The sequence below is a fragment of the Podarcis muralis genome, chromosome 14, assembly GCF_964188315.1.
Source record: "Podarcis muralis chromosome 14, rPodMur119.hap1.1, whole genome shotgun sequence".
NCBI classification, from domain to species: Eukaryota; Metazoa; Chordata; class Lepidosauria; order Squamata; family Lacertidae; genus Podarcis; species Podarcis muralis.
In genome coordinates this window covers 23,738,447-23,760,558 of record NC_135668.1, presented here as the reverse complement: position 1 = coordinate 23,760,558, position 22,112 = coordinate 23,738,447, and the positions used below count along the sequence as shown (strand labels likewise).

The 22,112-nt window shown below is 44.7% G+C and overlaps 1 protein-coding gene across 1 annotated transcript in view; it reads right to left on the bottom strand.

Moving 5' to 3' along the window:
• The window catches only part of IGF1R (insulin like growth factor 1 receptor), a 192,405-nt gene that overhangs the window by 152,867 nt on the left and 17,426 nt on the right, over nucleotides 1-22,112 (bottom strand). Inside the window, exon 2 of the mRNA XM_028707238.2 lies at nucleotides 17,855-18,400. Coding sequence (XP_028563071.1) covers nucleotides 17,855-18,400 — 546 coding nt within the window. The remainder of the gene's footprint in view (nucleotides 1-17,854; nucleotides 18,401-22,112) is intronic.

Sequence of the window (22,112 nt, the reverse complement as noted above, 5' to 3'; positions counted from 1 at the left end):
ATGCATCACTGTTCAGACCAACAGTCGCAGCCTCACGCGAGAACAGCGCATTTCGTTCACACACATTCCTTAGGGATGACACATTCTTATCCAAGGGCCTCTAACGGTTGGGGCTTGTGGCTTCTTCAAACCCCCCCCCCCTCCCCACCTTAATCCACCCAGTACTAGGATGACTAAGCTGACAAAAATTCCTACCCAATTATAAACCCACTTAAAGAGAACAAGCCAACCCCCCCCCACCCCAAACATACACGCACCCCCCCAACCCCTTTGCCATTCTATACTGCAAGTTTCTATTCATAGAAGGAAAAAGAGGAGGGGGAGAAGTCCACCTCGAAGACCTTGCCCACATGCTGAATACGCAATGCCTTTTCTGGGCGCACGTCTTTCTGGTGCGCTTTTGGAGAACGCATCTTTTCTACCTAATCCAATTCATCTTGCCTTATTAAAAAGCCTTTTGCATTTATACACAAAAAGACACCGGCGCTTTAATGCAAGCCAGCAAATAAAAATTGAGTCAAGTTACCAACATAAACAGAGATTAAGGCACTGCCGAGAAAAGTAGAGGGGGGGGGGGAGAGAGAGAAAAGACGAGGTATGAACACAGACATGCCGGGTGGGGGGGGGGAATTAATCGAAACAAGAGAAATATGTCTGACTGCCCTGGAAAACCTTTTGCAAATTAAATATTCTGCAGCAAACGGGGGCAGCGGAGAATGGCTCAAACCGAAAAGGTCACTGTGCTTAGATAAAGGTTTGCTCAAGCGTTTTGCAAAAGGACAAGGTACCTGAGAAGCACACGTTGAACTTTAAGAGGAGGCCATTGTAAGCCACCAAGAACACTCCTGGGGGAGAAAACAGCACTTAAATGCATTTTCATGAGAAGGTCAAAGCCTTATTATACAAAAGGTGAGGGAGGGGCGGTCAGAGGGAAGGAGGCGGGGATGTACGAGAGATTTGCTTAGGACACTGGAACAGAGGGTCAGTTTGCAGAGTAGGACCCGGGGCTGCAGGTAGGTATGTGCATGTTAAGAATGCAGAGAACACTAGCAAACTCTTCTAGCCTAGTCTTCGCCCTCTCACCCAAGAGAGTGAACGTTTAAGCATATAAATGGGGCAATCTGAGAAAAGACAAGCCGCTTGCCTTTAGTTAAGTGTTCATTGGTGCAGTCACACAGGAGTTCCACCTCTGGGACCTAAATGGAGTGTCATTGTGGACCATGCCATAAGCCTAGAATTCTTACTATAACTAATTGCTCCCCCTCCCCAATGAGGTGATCCTCTATGCTACTTTTTACATAATTTTTAATCACCATTGTTCAGTGTCTTAACAACTCATTCACAACTTGTTTCAGAAAGTATATTTGGGGAGGGAGTCCTTAAAGGCCTAGATTTGCTGACTGCTTGTGTCTGTAGCGTTTTAACTGGCTGGGGGCAAAGAACGGGAATGGGGGGCGGGCTGAGGGGGAAATGTCAAGAGTAAAGCCAGATGAATGTCATGCGTTGCAAATGTCTGCATAACTAAAAACACCACACAGGTTCGGATTAGCTAGGGCTGCCATACGTTCAGAATTTCCCAGACACAGCCAGGATTTGTCTGTAAAAAATGGTGCCCGGGCGGAATTTTAGGAAGTCGCTTGAAAATGTCTGGGGAAACCCAATCGTACAGCAGCCCATATCGGAAGTGTGGCAACCCTAGATTAGTAATTTTTTTAAAAAGCAGAATCTCTGAAATAAGAGAAGCAAGCATGATCCAAATCCTGCTTTGGAAGGAAACTATGTTTTTCTGTGAACCTGTTGTGATCTTCCATTTGGTGGTCCAGTTTTCTCATTGTGCAAGTGAGTTTCACATCAATATTGTTGTTTTATTTTATACTCGCCCTTCACTCGTCCCAACGGCACTCTTCACACTTCTGCTTCCCAACAACTTGTATTTGGAGGGTACATACTAAGCTATCATCACTTGGACAAACTGCAAGAAAGGACAAGGACACAAGACCAGCCCAAGGGGTCCATGAAGCCCAGCATATTGGCTTCAATGAAGTCAAGCCAGAGGAAGCCTATCAGGGTGTCCTGAAGGCAACACAGACTTTCACTGCTTGCCCTCCGAGCATGAAAATCACAGGTACTTTGGCTTCAATTTAGTATTCACGGCTAATGGCCATTGGTACACCCCTGATATGGCATTCTGTCTCAGGGTTTGGAATCATGCAGAAACAACATCATGAATGTACTTAATTTCTAATTTTATCTATTTTTCTCTCCCTCCCCAATCAAAAACAAACAGCTGTTGCATTTATCAGCTGTAGAATGCCCTGCACTACAGCCATTCCAACCTAGTAATTACATACATTCCCAGGGACATAATTTGCTATTATATATAGATATATATAATAAATAGATCGGTCGGTGCTTTAAGCGCTGGCCAAGTAGCCACAGGCGAGAAGGAATTGCAAGAAGGCGAGTGCATGAAATTCCACAAGTGGAACACTCGGTTCCCTCCTCTGCACCAAGCACAGACTGCAGTGGGTTCTTGCAGGAGCGATGTCTTTTTGCTAGCCCCCAGAAGCAACTGGAACTGGCTGTGGCTCAGCAGTAAAGCCAGAGTTAGAAACTCATGTATATTAGCTAGGCGCCAAATGGCTCCTTAAACCAGGATTACAAAATGCCTAGCTGCCATTTTGGGGGCAGATGGCTCGAAAGTCGTATTTTTCGACTTGAAAAACCCTGAAATTTCGGTTCCTGAAATTCATTCTGATTGTGCAGGTATCAATGACAGAATTCTACAAGATGTGTTGCTCATGTGTGGGTGGAAAATCAAGATCCAAGGACCCGCCAGGCATGCACCACCAGATGGTGGAGAAGTCAGGCACCATCCTGGTGTCTGGGCATCTTCACTTGGTTGCAAGTGGCTGATAGCCAGGTGCAAAATATACCTGGCGCCTGGCAAATATTGAATGCTGGCTAGATATTGAACACTTTGCATCCAGCAGTTCCCGAGTTCAATTCCCAATTATCTCCAGGAAGAATCCTGTCTGAAACCCAGAAGCTAACTAACCCCCTTCTTTCCAAAACAGACTAAGCCCCTTCGTGACAGGCACCAAGACTGAGCCCTGAGGTTCAGCCATCCCCAAGGGGCTCAATTATGATCACTGGCAACCGCTCCCAAGAAGAATTGGATTCCTGCAGTGCAAGACCAGACACTCCAGAGAGAGGTTCAAATCATCACAATCTGACATAACGGTCTACGGTATCAAAACAGCAGCCAAGAATTAACAAATGAATGGGAAAACATTTTGCCTACCCCGTCAACTTTCAGATATAGTTCAGCTTCCATAACTTTGTAAGAATGTAAGAAAAGCCTCTCTGGATGAGACAAAAGGCCCATCTAATCCAGCATTTCGTTTCGCAGAGCTGCCAACCAGATGCCTATGGGAAGCCCACAAGCAGGAAATAAGCAACAGCCCCCATCAAGTCCTACAAGGAGATTAGCAACGCAGTCAGAAAAAGAAGCAATGCTATCTCTCTAATGTCATTTGTGTCAGCAATGTGTAGTGTTTGGTTAAAAAAAGGGTATTGGTCATGTTCATGAATTGATGTATTAACTTCTCCAGTTCTTTTTTCTTTGGGGTGGGGAAGAGGAGCTGTTCTTGGCACTTATTGTTGACGGATATAAATACTAAACAGCAACTGCTGCAAGACTGCTCAGTTGGAATCTTGAAGCTCTGTAGCACTGCAAAGTGCCCATTAGCAATATTTAAACATACCACTTCACCCATCCTTAACTCATGAAATGTTTTCCTCCAAGTTGCCAGTTTTTCCACCTTCCGGAGACTTTTTTGTTTTGCACTTAATATTTTTTTATTTGCAAATAAAAAACATAAAAGAAGAAAAACTAATAAAAATATTATTAAAAAACACTGCCAGCTGTTAATAATAATAATAATAATAATAATAATAATAATAATAATAATAATAATAATCCATCAGTCCTGATTTAAACATACAAATTAAAACAGGCCAGTCCACTGTTTTGTTTTAAGTGAGGTTCTGGGTCTCCACATTTCTCTACTTGCCTAAGACCAGCTAGATCGATCTTTCTCTAACTCACCCATGTTCACCCACAACCCATGGGCATCAACCCCACCAAACTCAGCTTGTGAGGCCTTCGACAGCCAGGCCACGGAGAAAGACACAGAAATCCTTTACAACCCCACTTTATGGAGCTGGTGCAGGGATTACGGAGATGATGTATGTGAAGCATTTTCAAACGCTCCAAAGTGCTATCGAGAGGCTCTACGGCATTCATTCAGGACAATTTAATCAATGACAAAGGCTAACAAAGTGTCCAGGAAGAAGGGAACACACAGGAGGCTCTTTCAGGTTCAGAATTCCAAACTTCTTTCCCACACTTGTTCAAAAGAAGCCTTTCGCTTCAAAAAGAAGAAAAACTTTTTTAAAAAAGAAAATGGGGAAAAAGAAGGGAAATCCCCTTTTGCAACCAGCTAGCCACCACACTGTTCAGGCGCCTCTAACAGAGGGACTGACTGTGAAAGCAGATGGCCCAGTTGAGCAACAATCCACATCCTCCCCGTATAGGTTAGATTAGCAGATTTCTGAACAACAACAAAACTACTGCTTTGCTAGTACATCCTGATACTGCATGCATTCAAATTTCAAGAATGCCATGTTGGAAGCATCGTGTTTTGAACAAATCCTTTTTTTATTGGAAAGACAAAAAATAAAAGGAGACAGAGAGGAAGCTCATGAAAAAAGAAAACAGCTACCTATTACGACAGGTAAATTAGCTGGAGGAACTGCTTGTATTTGGCCCGGTGTTCAAAATTAGACAGCTGCCAGGTGCATTCTGCACCAGGCAATCAAACACTTGTGACCAGGATGGCGCCCAACACCTCCACCATCTGAGGATCATTGGATCTGGACTGTTTCCACACACTAATACCACATCCTGTAGAAGTCTATCAGTTATATTTTATCTGCACAATCGGAATGAATTTCAGGGGGGGGGGGTGTTGCTTTTTCAGTGGAACCTGAGCAGAAGCAGTCACCATTAAGAAAAAGAGATTGGAATAGGCCAATATATATGTGGACTCTCCCTGGATCAAGTGACTTTTCTTTTTTAAGGTCTCAAAGCTCTTCACCTAGTTCAAGGATGTCATCTGAACTAGCTAGATGTTTAACTGAGAAGCAGTCACTCCATCAACTGAAAAATATGACTTTAGTGCCGTCTTACCAAAAAATGACAACAAGGCATTCCATTTTGGCGACTGTCACCATGGTTTAAGGACCCATTTGGCGCCTAGCTTATATACCTGAGTTTCTAACACTGATTTGGCCATGATCTGCTTGGGGTGCCGTGGGCTCCAGGATTTTTCCTTAACAGGGAATTCGCCACCAGTGGCCAACAACCAGAGTTGCAATTTTATTGAATGAAACAGTTACATGCACCGCCTTTCATAAGGACAACAAAGAAGTGTATAAAACACTACAATAAAGTTACAAAATTCAGAATGAAACAGCAGCAGCTTCATCTCCTTGCACTCCTGTAAGCCACTGACCTACTCACCCGGTCATGAGATGGTTACCCTTTTCACCTTTGAAAAGTACACAGAACTGAAGAAGGAAATTGGGAAAGTGACACTTAGCCACTTCCTCTGTCAGCTCTATGCACTTTTCAAGGCTCAGGATAATTTGACTTCTATTCAGATCCCTTGGAAAAGCAAAGTGCATGTGTGAATTCTGTCTGTCTCTTGGGGTAGGGCAGGGGTCTGCAACCCGCGGCTCCGGAGCCGCATGTGGCTCTTTTACACCTTTGCCGCGGCTCCGGGGCGGATACTAGCGAGGGGAGGAGGTGCATTGTGCGCCCCGACACTCCCCACTGTGGCGGGCGCTGTACTGGCTGTGACGTCGCATGGGGGCGGTGCGTGCATTAGTCATGCACCGTCCCGACATCACCTTCCCGCCCGCTGTCAGATCGCGGCTCCGGAGATATATTTGTTTTAAATGTGACAATGGTTTTGCGGCTCCCAGGTTTTTTTCCCTTCAGAAATGGGTCCAAGTGGCTCTTTTTGTCTTAAAGGTTGCAGACCCCTGGGGTAGGGACAGATTCAGGGAAGGAAAGGGGGAAAGTGACCAGAGTGGGTGTTGTTCGTATTCACTCAAAAATCCAAGTGTGCCCACGGGCCTGAAAAGGCTCTTGACTCCTATGCTAGGTCAAACAAGCAGGCAATTCAAAAGACCCATTAAGTAAAGTTCATTAATAACAACAAATGGATGCCAACTGCAAATACTATATTAGGCATGATCATAGGTTTTTAGCTTTTTTTTAAAAAAAAAAGTAAGTGCAAGTAAAACAAACATGGTAAATTAGATCACTCTCTAGGCAGGGCATCAGAAAATTTTCCAATGCAAACTACGTATTTTCCAATACAAATTAGGCCGATTTAAGTAGGAATGTTTTCCAACTCAAAATTTTCCAGGAAACCTACATCAGGGTTAAGCACTGCTGGGATGTAAAAAGCTGCCTTAAACAGACCCAGACCATTGGTCAATCTAACTCAATAGTGCTTGGTGTAGACCAGGGACGTCCAACTTCCAAGAGACTGTGATCTACTCACACGATTAAAATCTGGCAGTGATCTACCCCCTTTTGGGGGGGGGGGGGTTCAGGTCAAAGTTGTTGAGCTTTTTTTATGGAAGGGAGGAAATATTCCTTAATTTAGGGGCTAAGGTCAAATAAATAAAAAAAGGCACTCACCAAGAGATCGCTAATGAGACAGTCAGCCTCGCTGTGAAATCTCCAACTTCCGCTCTAGCAATCTAGAGGACAGGGAGAGGGGGCAGGGATGGATGGAGGGGCCAGCAATCTATCAAAACCTCCCAGGGATCGACCAGGCAATCAAGATTGACCTGTTGGACATCCCTGTTGTAGACCAAGCATTCCCAAACCATGCACCATGGACCACCAGCGGTCTTCAAGCTCCATTTAGGGGGTTCGCAGCATGCCCACATCAAATATTCATATTGATTTTTAATTATATTTAAATTGCTTCTTTTGTTTCTTATATTGCATTTTATTGTATTGCAATTTGAATTCTATGGAATGCAAATCATAATACAATAAGATACAATATAAGCAATAAAGACACAGTTAAAAATCAGGCTGAAAAATCATGAAGCAGTCCACCAAGACCATCAGCAATTTTCAGCTGGCACAAGGGGGGGGGTAGGTTTGGGAACTACTGGTCCACACCAATGTTTCCAAACCTGCTGCCCTCCAAATGTCGCTATATTTCCATTATAGCCAACCATTGACCATATTGGCTTAGCTGCAATACAAAACAGCTGATAGGGCACCACTATGTTTGGGAAGGCTGCTCTGCACATGGTCCATTCTCCAAGCACAATCTCCAATATCAAGACTGAAATTCAGTTTAGAGGAAAGGCAAGGAAGAGGGGACATGATCAGCGTTCGAAACTAACATTGCTCTAGGCGCGTTTTGCGACAGGGAATTTCATTAATGCAAGCGGTTCCTGAGCTCTGGGCACAGTACTGAGCCGAAGATTTCAGATTAAAATTGCCACTGCACTGCTGGAAGAAAAGGACCTTTTTCTGCCTCCCCACTTCCAGCCACTCTCTGAAGACTGGAGAAGAGGAATATTACGCGGGGTGGGGAGGGAGCATGGCGTTGGTTTTTGGTTTTTTGCAGCCTTCAAATGAGGAATAGGCCATGAGAAAAATGAACATAATATTTTAGCTGCAGTTCATTCATTTCCAGCTTTGTATTTTTGTTATAAAAAAGCGTGCCTCGGCGCTCCATTGTGGCACCCATAACCTAGGTTTGAGGTGCCATTTAGCTCCAAGCTTTCATATCTCAGTTTCTAACACTGGAATATGGTAAAACTATACATGGCATGGAGAAAGTGGACAGAATGAAGTTCTTCTCCCTCTCTCAAAGCAATAGAACGTGCGGACATTCAAAGAAGCTGGATGTTGGAAGATTCAGGACAGATAAAAGAAAGGACTTCTTCACGCACCACATAGTTTAAACTAAGGAACTCGCTCCCACAGGAGGCAGTGATGGCTAAGAACCCAGATGGCTTTAAAAGAGGATTAGACAAATTCATGGAGGAGAGGGCTATTGACAGCTACTAGCCATGATGGCTATGCTCTGCCTCCAATTGCTGGAGACCGCTGGGAGAGTGCTCTTGTGCCTGGGTTCTGTCTGAGGATTTCCCATTGCAGCATCTAGTTGACGACTGTGAGAACAGGACGCTAGACTTAGATGAGACATACGCCTGCTCCAGAAGGCTCTTCTTAAGAGAATCACAGAACTGCAGACTTGGAAGGATCCGTGAGGGTCATCTAGTAGAACCCCCTGCGATGCAATGTGGGGCCCGAACCCACAACCCTGAGATTAAGAGTCTTGGGCTTCAGGCAGTCCCTTCCCCACAGTCATCACTTCCCTGTTCCTCAAGAGGAAGCTAAATTTTCAAGCAGCTGATCAAGGCTTTCGCAATGACTATTGCGTCACATCTAATTTCTAGGAGAGAATTTTCTAAGGGGGTGTCAGGTGTGCGTGCAGGAGCCACGTCCTGAGACCAATAGGACTTTGCAGGGCTGGGGCCTTCCTAAGTCTGTTCTGAAGAAGCAAGGCGCGGCCCCACAGGTGAGGCCAATTTGTAACTCACAGCACCTGGTGGCAAGAGCTGGGAAGGGATATAAGGTCAACATTTCCCTTCGGCTCTTTGCCACAGCAACATGCTTCCTGCCTTGCTGCGTTTGGCCTCTTGCTTCCTGATCCTTGAACCTCGGCTTCTTGACTCCCTGCTTCTTGATCCTCAAACCCTTGACTTCATGACTCCTTGCTTCCTGACCCTCAGACCCTTGGCTTCTTGACTCCCGGCTCTCTGACCCTCGGACTCTTGGCTTCCTGACTTCTGGACCCCTGTTCCTGCTCCCATCCTGCCATCTTGCCCCCGGTCCTGACGTCCCCTGCTGGGACTTCAATTGCCCATGAACCAGACCGTGACAAGGGGTCTGAAGCTCCACCCCACCCTAACACTGGCCGGTCTCTGGAACCGCCCATAGCTCAGGGGTAGAGCACTGGCAGGTGCCAGGTATTGAACTTGGGAACTTATGAATGCAAAGCAGGTGTTCCATCACTGAGCTGTGGCTGCTGGTTTATTATTTAGCACCTTCAGCATACACAGCAGAAGAGCACAAGTTCCTACTCGAAGGAACATACAGTCCAAACCTTGGCACAGGGTGATCAAGAGAAAGGGGTAGAGAGAGCTCAGGAATGAGATATACCAAGACATTTAAGTTGCCCTTTATAAGCTTCTTCTACAGATTTCCCCTGCATTCCACACAGCACAAGACATACGCAAGAAGCAGCTTCTGAATAAAACAGAAGGAACCGATTCAGGGCCTAGAGGATCCCCTCCCTTTTCCAGTCATGCCTGCATACTTTGCATAGATTCAATATTTTCTAAAGGACAAAGAACATAGCCTGACAGCCAAAGAAGGAAAGAAGAGTTTGGAGGCGCCTCGTGAAGCACAAGTCTTCCTACTGGACGTAGGTCACCACTGTGCTGCCAACTTCAGAACAAGGTCCACTCAATCAATTCAGCTGCATACCAGCAGAGACAGGGTCCTAGGTTTATTGTGATGTTTAAGGTAAAGGTAAAGGTAAAGGGACCCCTGACCATTAGGTCCAGTCGGAGTTGTGGCGCTCATCTCGCTTTATTGGCCGAGGGAGCCGGCGTACAGCTTCCGGGTCACGTGGCCAGCATGACTAAGCCGCTTCTGGTGAACCAGAGCAGCGCACGGAAACACTGTTTACCTTCCCGCCGGAGCGGTACCTATTTATCTACTGTGACGTTTAGCTAGTGATATATCACAATGCTGAAAACCAGACCTTGTTCAGCCCTACACACGATCAGAAACTACGTTTTCAGAGTACCTGAAGGGCAGACAGGATTCTTCCCCCAATCATGGAAAGCAGGACTAACTCATCCATGCCCCCTCCAGATGTTGTTGGACCACAACTCCCATCATCCCTTACCAATGGGCATGCCAGCTTGCGGGAGTTGAGAGTCGAAACACATTATAGGAATAATACAAATTATAGGGATTTATATTCCATTGGAGCCTTAGATACATTTTATGAACAGTGATCTTGAGGTAGTAATTAACTCGATCACTGCAGCAAAAATAGTAAGCACAAAAAAACTTGAATGGAAAGAAAAACCCTCACCTACTATCTTTGAATGAACTGATTTGATATATGGTTAAGTTAACCTACTAAGGGAGACTACAAGCTAACCAACCTAATAAATTTAGGGAGAAAGAGGTTCTTCTCAATGTACTGGAATAACAAATGCAATAATATACAGTTATATGTTTAGTAAACGTAAAGGGACCCCTGACCATTAGTTCCAGTCGTGACAGACTCTGGGGTTGCGGCGCTCGTCTCGCTTTATTGGCTGAGGGAGCCAGCAGGTCACGTGGCCAGCATGACTAAGCCGCTTCTGGCGAACCAGAGCAGCGCACAGAAACACTGTTTACCTTCCCGCCGGAGCGGTACCTATTTATCTACTTGCACTTTGATGTGCTTTCGAACTGCTAAGTTGGCAGGAGCAGGGACCGAGCAACGGGAGCTCACCCTGTCGCGGGGATTCGAACCACCTACCTTCAGATCGGCAAGTCCTAGGCTCTGTGGTTTAACCCACAGCGCCACCCGCGTCCCTGTTATATGTTTAGTTTATTGCAAATTTTGTCACAGAAGTATTGCACAACTTGAAAATAAATAAAAGTACTTTTTTAAAAATAAAAAAGCACAAACCATCATGTAAACAGGCTTATATATGATACGATGTATGCATGTATTATACAGGTCCCAGTGAACACAGCAAAACTCAAAACCCCAGAAAAATAAGAAGGGGGGGGGAGGACATAAGGCAGATGTGGGGAACCTTGGATCCTCCAGATGTTGCTGAACTACAACTCACATCATTCCTGGCCATGTTTGCTGCATCTGATGGGAGTTGTATTTCAGTAATACCTGGAAAGCAAAAAGTTCCCCAAAACTGACTTACTGGAACAGCAATAAAGGGTCTGATGAAGCCCCCGATTATGTCAAACATGTATTCCTTAAGGGCCCAATTGCTCCAGGGGTCAGTAGCTTCCAGTTCCTACCAAAACAGTAGATAAATCCAATTAAAGAGCAGATTAATCCTTAGAGAAGCCGAGGAGTCCTCATGTACAGTGAAGTCAAGCTCAGTTTATTTAGTCTACAGGCCATAAACGTCAAATACAGTGTAGGATGAATCAAGACAATCACAGGGAAAACAACACAAAAAGTATACAGGTGCACACACAGTGTCTTTTACGAGGAGAGTATGACAAAATCTGTAAACTATCAGAAATAGTTAAAAAGCAGAATCTATCTGGAGAGGATACTTAAATTGATAATGCATAAATAAATGCATTGTATACTGCATATGAAACTTAAAAAGAATGTACCACTGGACAAGTTGCTGTAGTTATATGTTGTTCTTCTATTGACATGAGAACCAATAAATATTACTGTATTTGGATTTAAGAAAAAGGAATAGTTAAAAAGCACAGACAACTTTTAACTCTGGATTCATTTCCCCTTTAATAATAGTGACCTAGTTTTGATTGCTACAGAAAGTAATCTGGCTATATTTTCTGTGATCCGGTGGTTGCCAAGTGTAGAGAAAGCAGTGCGGAGATAAAACTTAGGATAACGTAAATAAATTCTGGGCGGCATTTTAAATAAATGTTAAAATGAAAACACTGACTGGGGAAGGGGGGAGAGACCCTCAAAATACTACAATTGTTTGACTTTCTTCTTCTTCTTCTAAGAAGATCCCATTAATGTTTTTAATGCAGTGTTGCAACATCTCTCCCTGCTCTCCAGAATTTACTCCTGATGCCAAACTTTCATCCAAAATATATCCTTAGCAAAATGCAGGGGGGGGGGGAGAGAGAGAGAGAGAGAGAGGGAGAGAGAGAGAGAGTCGAACAACTACTCATCCCAGCAGCTGCTGGAAAGTATCCAACCACTTCGCTTTTCCGGAAATCCGGAATGGCAACATCATTCTCCAGTTCTACTGCCAAAAGGAGATGTAAGCGAAACTACGCAGTTGGCATTCTCCCTACAGCTTGTGAAGAAAGCAAAGAGTAAATATTGCAGGATTAGCGTTGCAAATGCCTGTGGGAACTAACGTGAATACAAGTACTTAAAAGGTTAAAGGGGGGGTGAGAGAGGAGAGAAGAGAGGCACCCACGGAAACTTGAATCTTCCTCTCCCCCTCTTTTCACTTTTCTATCACGTTTATTTATCGCTATTAAAAAATGCCACAAAGTCCTGGGTAGCTTGGGGGGGGGGGGGAGCAGCCCACTTCTGACATTGTTTCCATGAGAGAGTTGGGCCAAAGGAAGCGACAGCTTTTTTGCTCCTTTGTTTGCGATAGCCGGCTTCTGCTCGGCGACGAAATTAAACAAGCCAGCTTGCTCGCAAGAGAACTGAGTGTTCCCACACAGCGCTTACCCACCCACTCGATATCCTTCAGTGGAAGGTCTCAGCAAGGACAAAGGGATTCGAACACAAGCTTCCTGGAGGAACGGGGGGGGGGGGGGGGAGAGAGAGTCCGCACCAAAACCTCCCAAGCCAGTCAGCCGAGAGCACAAATAAGGACACTTGCGACTGTGCCTTCCTCCAAAAGCAGTGTGTGTGTGCACGTGCAAACACATACTGACAGCCACAAGCATAATTTTGTATAGGTTGATACCAGTGTCAGAAACTCAGATATATAAGCTAGGCGCCAAATGGCTCTTAAAACTAAGGTTACAGTCACCAAAATTGAATGTCTACTTGCCATTTGGGTGCAAGAGGGCTCTGAAGTCTTATTTTTCAAATGATGGCGTGACTATGGTTGATTTTCAGTTAAACATCTGGCTAGTTCGGATGACAACTTTGAGCTAGGTTAAGAGCTTTGAGACCTTAAAGAAGAAACGTCAATTGATCCAGGGAGAGTCCACATTTATATTGGCCTATTCCGATCTCTTTTTCTTAATGGCAACTGCTCCTACTCAGGCTGCACAGAAAAAGCAATTTGGTTCCTGAAATTCATTCTGATTGTGCAGATAAAATATAGCTGATAGATTTCTACGGGAGGTGGTATTAGTGTGTGAAAACAGTCCAGATCCAATGATCTTCAGATGGTGAAGATGTCAGGCGCCATGCTGGCGCCCAGGCATCTTTGCTTGGTGCTTGGCTAATTTTGAACACTGGTGGGTGGGGCCAGGAGTAAAAGTAGGTGGAGCAATGAATTGTCCATTTACTTGTGTACAGTAAGCTGGCTTCTACACGCCCTTCCAGGTCCACCATGCAGGCAAGTGAGCATCATTACCGGAGTTCAAGGACACATTCCAGGAGGGCAAAAAAACTGCAAGAAGGGTGTGAAGCCAAGTCGGTTAGGAGCGGCCTGAGGAGATGGGGTGTGGTTGGGGAGAATCCCAAGGGCCAACTTCACTCGCCAAGCCCAAGGTTCCCCATCTATAATAATCATATAAGGGAAGGCATGATATGACTCTGCCCTGTGGTGCTTCCAATTAAACTGTGTCTTCTGGCTTTGCCACAGTTGGAGGCTAAGAGGCGATGTCAAAAGATGCAGAGAAGAAGTTGGCTTTTGATGAGGGCTTTAATGAAGAGGTAGAAGTGGAATGGAAGCATGGAAGGGAACCAACTGGGGTGTGATCGTGGAAAGGAATGAGCAGCAGATGGTGGTGGTGGTAGATCTGGGGGAATCAAAAGTTCACAGACGCAAGTAGAAACGAAAAGCAGGCAGGAGAGCCAAGCATTTGGAAACATTCTGCTAGGTATTGCGCCCCATTCAGAAGACAGACAAGGCAAGTCCAGAATCCATCAGCCCAAGGGACACAAACCTATTAAAACCCTGGAAGGTTTTCAGATAGGGGTCCCTCCCAGCCCTACCTGTAGATGCCAGGGATTAAGCCGAGTGCCTTCTGCAAGCAGCACTTGTGCTCTACCACTAAGCCACAGCCTTTCCCTACAACTTTTCAAATAACCTGATCCCAAGCCAACAAGAAAACATAGGGAGTGGCCTTACACCAGGCCGGACCATCTAGATCAGGGTTATCTACTCTGACTGGCAGCAGCTCTCCAAGGTTTCGGATAGGGAGCATTCCTAGCCCTACCTGGAGATGTCAGCATCTGGAGCAAAGCTGATGTTCCACAGCTAAGCTGCAACCCCTTTCCTGTCCCTCCTCTGTTAATGCTCTCCAACATCCAAGCAGGGTAAACAGGAAGCTCTCTTTTAAACAATTGAACATTTATACTTCCCTTGTTTTCCCTACTGAAAGAGCAGGCAGTTCCCCTCCAGGCATGCTGAAGGGAAAGATGATGTTTTCCCTCTTTGCAATCCAGGCTTATTATCAATAGCCCCTTTAAATAATATTGGGTCTTCAAAATTTTGGGGTGGGTTTGTTTGTTTGTTTTGAAATTTTGACAACGAACTGAGAAACACGCTTTGCTGTGTCCACTTTACCATAATACTTAAAACCCAATTCCCCTAAAATGAGTTCTAACTCTTTCTTAATCAGTTTATTTCATGGCTGTTGGCCCGGAATTTTCTGTCAGAAAATCTCAACCTTGTTTTGTGCTGTTTTTAAAGCTTCTAGCCCACAACAGACTATTGACAAATGTGTCATTTCTGCTGAAGCCTGGGAAACACTTCTAGAGTCTTGCCCAAACTATCCTTTGTTCTGCACCTATAAAGGTGAGGACCTCCCACTAAAACCTCAAGTGTGGAAGGAGGAGGAGGAGAAAGAACCCCAAGTCTCCTGGTGTATTGGGAGTGCATTCCAGCCTCCCAGGCAAACTAGGCTGCAATTGCGTTGTACATTTATAGCACCAACGGGAGCTACACAAAGGCAACCTTGCATTTTTTTAGAATATAGGAGAAATAAAATCAGTTGAAATTAACCAGCAAAACATTTAAAATCCCTGCTGATTTGTGGGGTGTTTTTTTTAAGTCTTCACTAAGTGTCGGACATACAACAGGGAAGGGAGGCCTGTCTGGTCTCAGGCATGAGGGAGTTTCACAGAACTGGACCCACAATATTTAACACTTGACTTCTGGTGAAACAAAGCCATTGATCTGAGCCATTATTTCATTTATTAAATGCTAGTACCATGAGCACCGCAGAATACCTGATTTTAACAGCTGATTTCTCAGTACTGCTTGAAACGCAACAACGTGAATACTTTCCAAATGGCTGCTGGCATGGAATCAAGTCATTTGTACCATTAAACCTGTTCAGTTGGACTCAACCAGGTAGGATGGGGCTCTTAATGTCCCGTCTCCTCCCACTCAGAAGAGAGACACAGCAATGAGCAAGTTGGACTGTATACCAAGCTGCTTCAAAGAAGGGGTCTCCCCCAGCCATGCATCCATCCCAAGAAGGTGTTTTTGGATTAAGCGAGCAGGGGTACACCATGTTCAAAGAAGAATTGGCTTAAAATGAGCTGGGGACTCCCCAATTCAATCTTCCAACCACTCAATCTCAGTTCCTGTGATCAGTAATATGGGGATAATACTGGCTTACTTCACAAAGTTTACTTCATGAAATGGAACAGAGGAAGCCGTATTATCGACAGAGAATGGCAATAGTTTTCCAGGATTTCAGATTAGATCTCTCCCAGTCCTTCCTGGAAAGGCCAGCGATTGAATCTAGATCCTTCTGCCTAGTAGAGGCCCTATTACTGGGATATGACCCTTCTCTCTGGTTTCAACATTTGAATATATTATGTAACTTAAAATAAACGAAGCAAAACCCAATCTACCCAAATTTCTCTCCAGAGAGAATGGATTATGTTTGCCCACATCTCATATGAGGTTGGGGGTCTTCCTCATAACAGACCCACAGAGTATACCCTCCCAACCTAAATATTTCACTCCTACTGATAACATACCATAAATTTCTCCTTATATTTGATGCTGTCCACTGATGCCAGCTGCATCTCCACTACATAATGGAGGCTGCTGCTTTAAAATAATAATCCATAGGCCCCTTCAACATTTCAAAACACACTGCCGTAGTTCCATTTGCTCAACCCCACTGGATGAATACAAGAATGGATGCACTACCCATTATCCGAGCGGCAGGCATGTTCGTCCTAGTTCCCACACGCACATCCCAAAGCAGAAAACAAAAACAAAAGTGTTTTGTTTTGCTTTTATCAGGGGAAGGCAAACTCTGCCACAGGTGATAAGACTGCAAACAGTAGCGACAAGCACAATTTCACCTGTGAACCCAGCTGTAATAGTTACGTAAAACCACTAGGTACCACAATCAAAATCCATATATACTCCAAAAAAAAACCACCTCTGTCCACAATTGCTTTGATAGAAAAGTGAAAGATCCATTTGAAAGCCTGAAATGGGAGAGGAGGGGCATTGTCGTTCTAAAAAAAATGCACTACATTGCACTTTTGAAGATTTGTCAGCATCATGTAGAACCCATTTCCGCAAAGTGGAGTCTCTCCTATAATACAACTCTCTAAGAGGAGCAACAGTGCAAATCAAAGGACCTGCATATTCTGCCTCCCTCTCAAATTTCAGGTAACTTTATATCTACATGCTGCACACAAACACACCTAACCGCCATCTGGTTATGTGGTTCTATGATTTTACACACACACACACACACACACACACCAGGAAGCCAGTACCCAAGGTAACTTCCATGAAGTTATACATTCAGCATACAGAAGTGTTGATGCTTTTTCCGAGGCTGTCAATGTGTGGTGGTAGAATTTGCATGTTTGTGTTTTTCTCAATGCGAAGAAAATATTATCTGCACATACAAAGCTAGCCTTTATCCATATAGGGTCCTGCCTACCCTCCCAGTGTGGCAATGCTTTTCTTCTTGGGAAGTGTCCTGACATACTATCTTCCCCACCCCCCACAAGCTGCCCAAAGTGGTACCAGGCTATGGTTCAAGGGACACCAGAGAATGACAACTGCTGTAGCTAATCTGGTCAGCGCCTGGAAGAAAAGAACACCTGGGGAGTCTGGGTTCTATCCAATGGCATTGCTCAGAAGACACTGAGGTGTCCATCAGTGCAATTTGGAGGGAAACCATTTTCAACTACCCCCCCACCTCCTTGCACCCCCGCAAAAAATACCTCGCCCCTAAATATGCTTTCGAGTTTCCCACAACTTTCTTGAGCAGATTTAGAGAGGGCAAATAATCGAAAATTGCTTCCCTCCCCCTTCCATTGATGCTCCCTTACCATCAACTAAATTACACCACTGGATACAACTCTGAATATCTCCATGACCTCAAATTCCACCATGAAAGCAAAGATGGGTATAAAAAGATCAGGGATGGGGGACCTGTGGCCTTCCATTGTTACTGGACTATGGCTTCCATCATCCATGGCCACTAGCCATGCTAGCTGGGGCTGATGGAAACTGTAGTCCACAAATACCTGAACAGCCATAGGTGCCCCCCACCCCTGCAATAAATATATCACACCTGATCCTTCTCTGTCTTATTCTAGAACTTAGTTCAAGAAGTGGGCAAACAGAATTATCTGCAGTTTCAAGGTCATTTCTACCCAAATCCACACTGGTTTTAAAACCGTGCCTTTTCGCAGACAGCTCCTGTCAACGATCACATTTCAGGTGTATGCGTTATTAGAGGTTGAGAGGAGTGTTATTCCTTAATGAAATGCTTTTTAGAAGGGGGCAGAAGTTAACCACCCATGCTTACTTTTCTGGCAGTGGCCGGAAGTCCAGCAGCGATAGCTGTATTCGTTGTTAATGGATGTCTTCTCACAAAGCGGCTTCTCCTCGGCTGTCCCCGGACACAAGTCCCCGCACTCCTTTGGCGGTTTATTCCCCACGATGTAGTTGTTTGAAACAGCATCCAAGATCAGAGACCAGTCCAAGGTAGAGAGGTAACACAGGTCAGAATTCTTTTCGATCCGGATGGCCCCCCGGGTGATGTTCCTCAGGTTGTACAGTCCAATTTCCTTGAGGTTAGTCATCTCAAAGATGACCAATGCGTAGTTGTAGAAAAGGTTCTTGCCGCGGATGACTGTGAGGTTGGGGAAGAGGTCTTTGAGGGTCTCCAAGCCCGCCACACGGAACAGCAGCAGATAGTCTGTGATCATTGTGAGTTTTGGGAAGCGGTAGTGACTGAAGTCCTCGGCTTGGCTGATCAACAAAATTCGGAGGTACCCTTCAATCACCGTACAGTCGTCCAGCTGCTTGAACTGCTCCACATTGTTACGAATGTCGATGTTTGGCCCACAAACTGGAAGGCAAATGATCAGGGGTGGGGAGAAGAACAGAAAGAACAGGATTAAAAAACAATACATGGACTCATCTTTAAAAGCAACGCTTAAGGTTATAAACAAAATTAAATAAAACAGTTCTGCGGTTTAGAAACGCTCAGGCCACATTTACACCATACGTTTGAGTGACTATCATGCTACCTTAAACAGCCATGGTCTCCCCCAAGGATTCTGGGAGTTGTGGTTTGTTCATGGTGCTGAGAGTAGTTGGAGGCCCCTGCTCCCCGCACAAAACTACAATTCTCCATGTGAAGAGGGACGGATCATTAAACTGCTCTGAAATCTGTAGCTCTAGGAGAGCAAGAGCGGTCTCTGAGTAACTCTCAGCACTCTTAAACTACCACCCCCAAAATTTTGTGGGGGGAAGCCATGAGTGGTATGATATTGCTTTAAATATATGGCGTGAATACATACCCTGACAGAATATCATGGGTTCCAGTACAAAGCATCAGAGTCCATTCTTCCCCTCTGTCACACTAACCTATTATGAGTCCTGTAAGTACAGTCTCATTAAGCTATTAAAGTTCTTTGAGAATGTCAACAAGAGGAGATCCAGTAGCCACAGTGTACTTGGACTTCCTAAAAACTTTCAACAAAGTACCTCACCAAAAACTCATAAGTAAGCTTGGCATTCATGAAATAAGAGAAGTCCTGGCGAAGCAGCAGAAAGCAGGAATAAATGGGCAGTTCTCCCAAGGGAGGGAATCCCATGCTGCCATGGATCTGTACTGGACCAAAGCTTTTTAAATCCCCCCTAAAGAATCTGGAGTTAGGGGTGAGCAGATTCGTCTGCTGACGATACTAAATAGTTTCAGGCTCAAAGCAAAAAAAAAAAAAAAAAGAGGATTGTGAAGAGCTCCAAAAGTACTTTCCCCAAGTGAATGAATATAATGGCAAATGCAATTCAAAATAAGAAAGTTTATTTGTGAAAGCCACCTTACTTTCAGAGATAATCTCATGGAGTTTGACGGGGCAATGACTGACCAGGAGTGAGACTTTGGGGTCACAGTGGATAGCTCAATGAAGCTGTTGACCTAGCATGCAACTTCCATGAAAAAGGCAAATTCCATGCTAGGGATCATTAGGGAAGGAGTTGAAAATCAAAGTGCTGATACTGTAATGCTGCTATATAGAACGTTTTTATTGGGGGTGGGGGAGAGGGACCAGAGCTTTGTCCTCAACATTGCAATTAAGCCCACTAAAGTTACTATCCTGCTGAGGGCTGGGAGAGGAAGGAATGAGAGATCTATCCCTCTTGCAGCACACAGCTCCAATTCTGGGCACAGAAGCAGCAAGCCATTTGGTTTCTATGCCAGGCACAGCCTGCTAGACAGCATGCAGGTGAGCAAGCAGGTTGGTGGAAGAAGGACGGATCCCAAGCAAGCACTTAAATACACGGTTGATTGTGTTTGTTGGTTGGGGAAATGAGGCAGGACCATAAAAGCCACAGCTTGAAGTTGGTTTGCTTCCCTAAATCACAGTTAAACCATGGTTCACCTTGTTCAAGTTTGGAGCAGGCAAGTGACTGCAGTTGGCTGAAAACAGGAGGAAGAAAGAGGCGGGAGAAGCAGAAACGCCTAAGGTTTGAGCACGAAATGCTAAAAAACGGTGGTTTGATGTTGTGTCAGGGAGGCCACAGACAACCCAAGCCACTCCCTACATCCAAAGCTCCCCTTGGGGTCTGTTTTTTTGACTGAAGACAAGAGTGACAGCACTGGAAGACAAAGTGAGAATATACCTAGGGCACCTTTTTTTAATAGCCACTTAATAAGACTTCGCTATTCATTCCCCTGAAGGACCATTTAAGTTTACAATGCATCCAGAGTTTTGAGACCAAATTCACATGATTTAATAAGATTTGAATGTTTTTCAAGAAGCAGTATCTGGCATTTTTGCTTTTCTTTTTTACACCTGCCATTGCCCTTTCGTCCCATCTTGCCTTCCTTTCAGAAAATTCAACTAACGACTGCACAACACGTTATTTCTTATTTTTGTTCATTTCGCCCTGAAATTAATCCATTAGAAAGACAAACTTGATCCCAGTTCAAAGAGGACTACAGTTTCTTTTTGGCTGTGTTCCGTTTTCTTTGGACCACATTTTACACACAGAGGAAGTGTGTGTGTGTGCGCGCGCTTGCGATTACCGTGGTGCATCTTCCAAAGGACAAAACTGAGGACTACAATGTTCTTCATTCACCATTTTTAGCAAACACTCTGCCACTTCCTTCTAACTAGTACGCAATCCAGAGAATTTATATAACTATGCTTAACCTCTAAAGGAACACAAGCTTTACTTCATACTCATTTTTATATCAGCAGATGGATGCTATGCCACCCAGAGAAGATAATGAGTTACTTTACTCTCAAAGAAAATTTTCTCTTCTCTTTTTTTTAGCTCTGATCAACACATTCTCCTTGCCCAGATCGACTCAGCAGATGTCCAAAAAGGGCTATTAAACATGTCAAAGTTCTGACAAAGAAGCTGCACGAGGGTACAGCTATCCTGAATATGTGGGGGGCAAATCCAAGGGCAGTTCAACCTCGATAACCAATAGCTTAAACTTTCAAGCATAAATATGATGGCAAACACTCTGAAACAGGTGTCTCTGCTATGCCCTATCATGACCTTGCAAGTACACTCTAAACATCCCCGTTAATACAACTACCTATGTTCCCAATTCAAACATGTCCCTGTGAAGTTTCTCCGTATTTAAGGATATCCCCCCCCCGACTCCCACTGGCGCCCAGAAAATGGACCCACTGGCACTGCTGGCTATGGATGATGGGAATTGTAGTCCAACAACATCTAAGAAAAGACTGCGGCAGAGTGGGGAAAAGAGCAACCAAACTGGTATCTCTTAACCAGCCTTTTCTCCCCTGAAACTGAGCATGCAAGAGCCCTGCTGAATCCGGCCAATAACCCACTTATTCCAGTATCCTGTTCTCACAGCTGCAAACCAGGGCAGCTGTGGGAAGCTTGCAAGCAGACTCGGATCACAAGAACACTCTCTCCACCTCGGGTTTCCAGAAACCAGCATTCAGAAACACTACTAGTAGCCACCGATAGCCTAAACTACATACACACTGTTGGTAGGAGCACAGACAAGCTATAGTTCCCAGGGTGTTGCCCCTCTTCCCAGGGAACTCTGGGAACTGTAGCTCTGCAAGAGAAACAGGGGGCCGCCAAACAATTCTCAGCAACTTAACATCCTATGCTTCTCAGGATTCTTTGGCAGAAATTGACTGTTTAATGGGGTATTATAGTGCTTTAAATGTATGGTGCGCATTTGGCCTTGGTGCAAGGAAGTTTCCTGCCGCCCTGTTTGTTTCTTTGTGTGCATGTTTTAAGGATTCTCTTTAAAATCTCCTCTGAAAAAGGCCCAAGCAAGTGACTAGACTTCCATGATCTGTTCCCTTTGTAACCTCAAGCCACAGCAACAGGAAGCACAGCTTTTGCCGCTTCAAAGGCTGCCTTTCCATATGAAAGAGAGAAACAAACAATCTGTCTTAGACCCTCCCCAATAAATCTTGGGAGCAGATCATCAGGAAGTAAGGGGGTGGAGAGAGGTCTGATGAATGCAAAAAGGGAGGGAGGCCCCCCCACCTCTTATGAATAAACCATTCCTTCATCCAGTGAACTATTAGGGTTAGGAATTCCAAAAATTCAAAGCA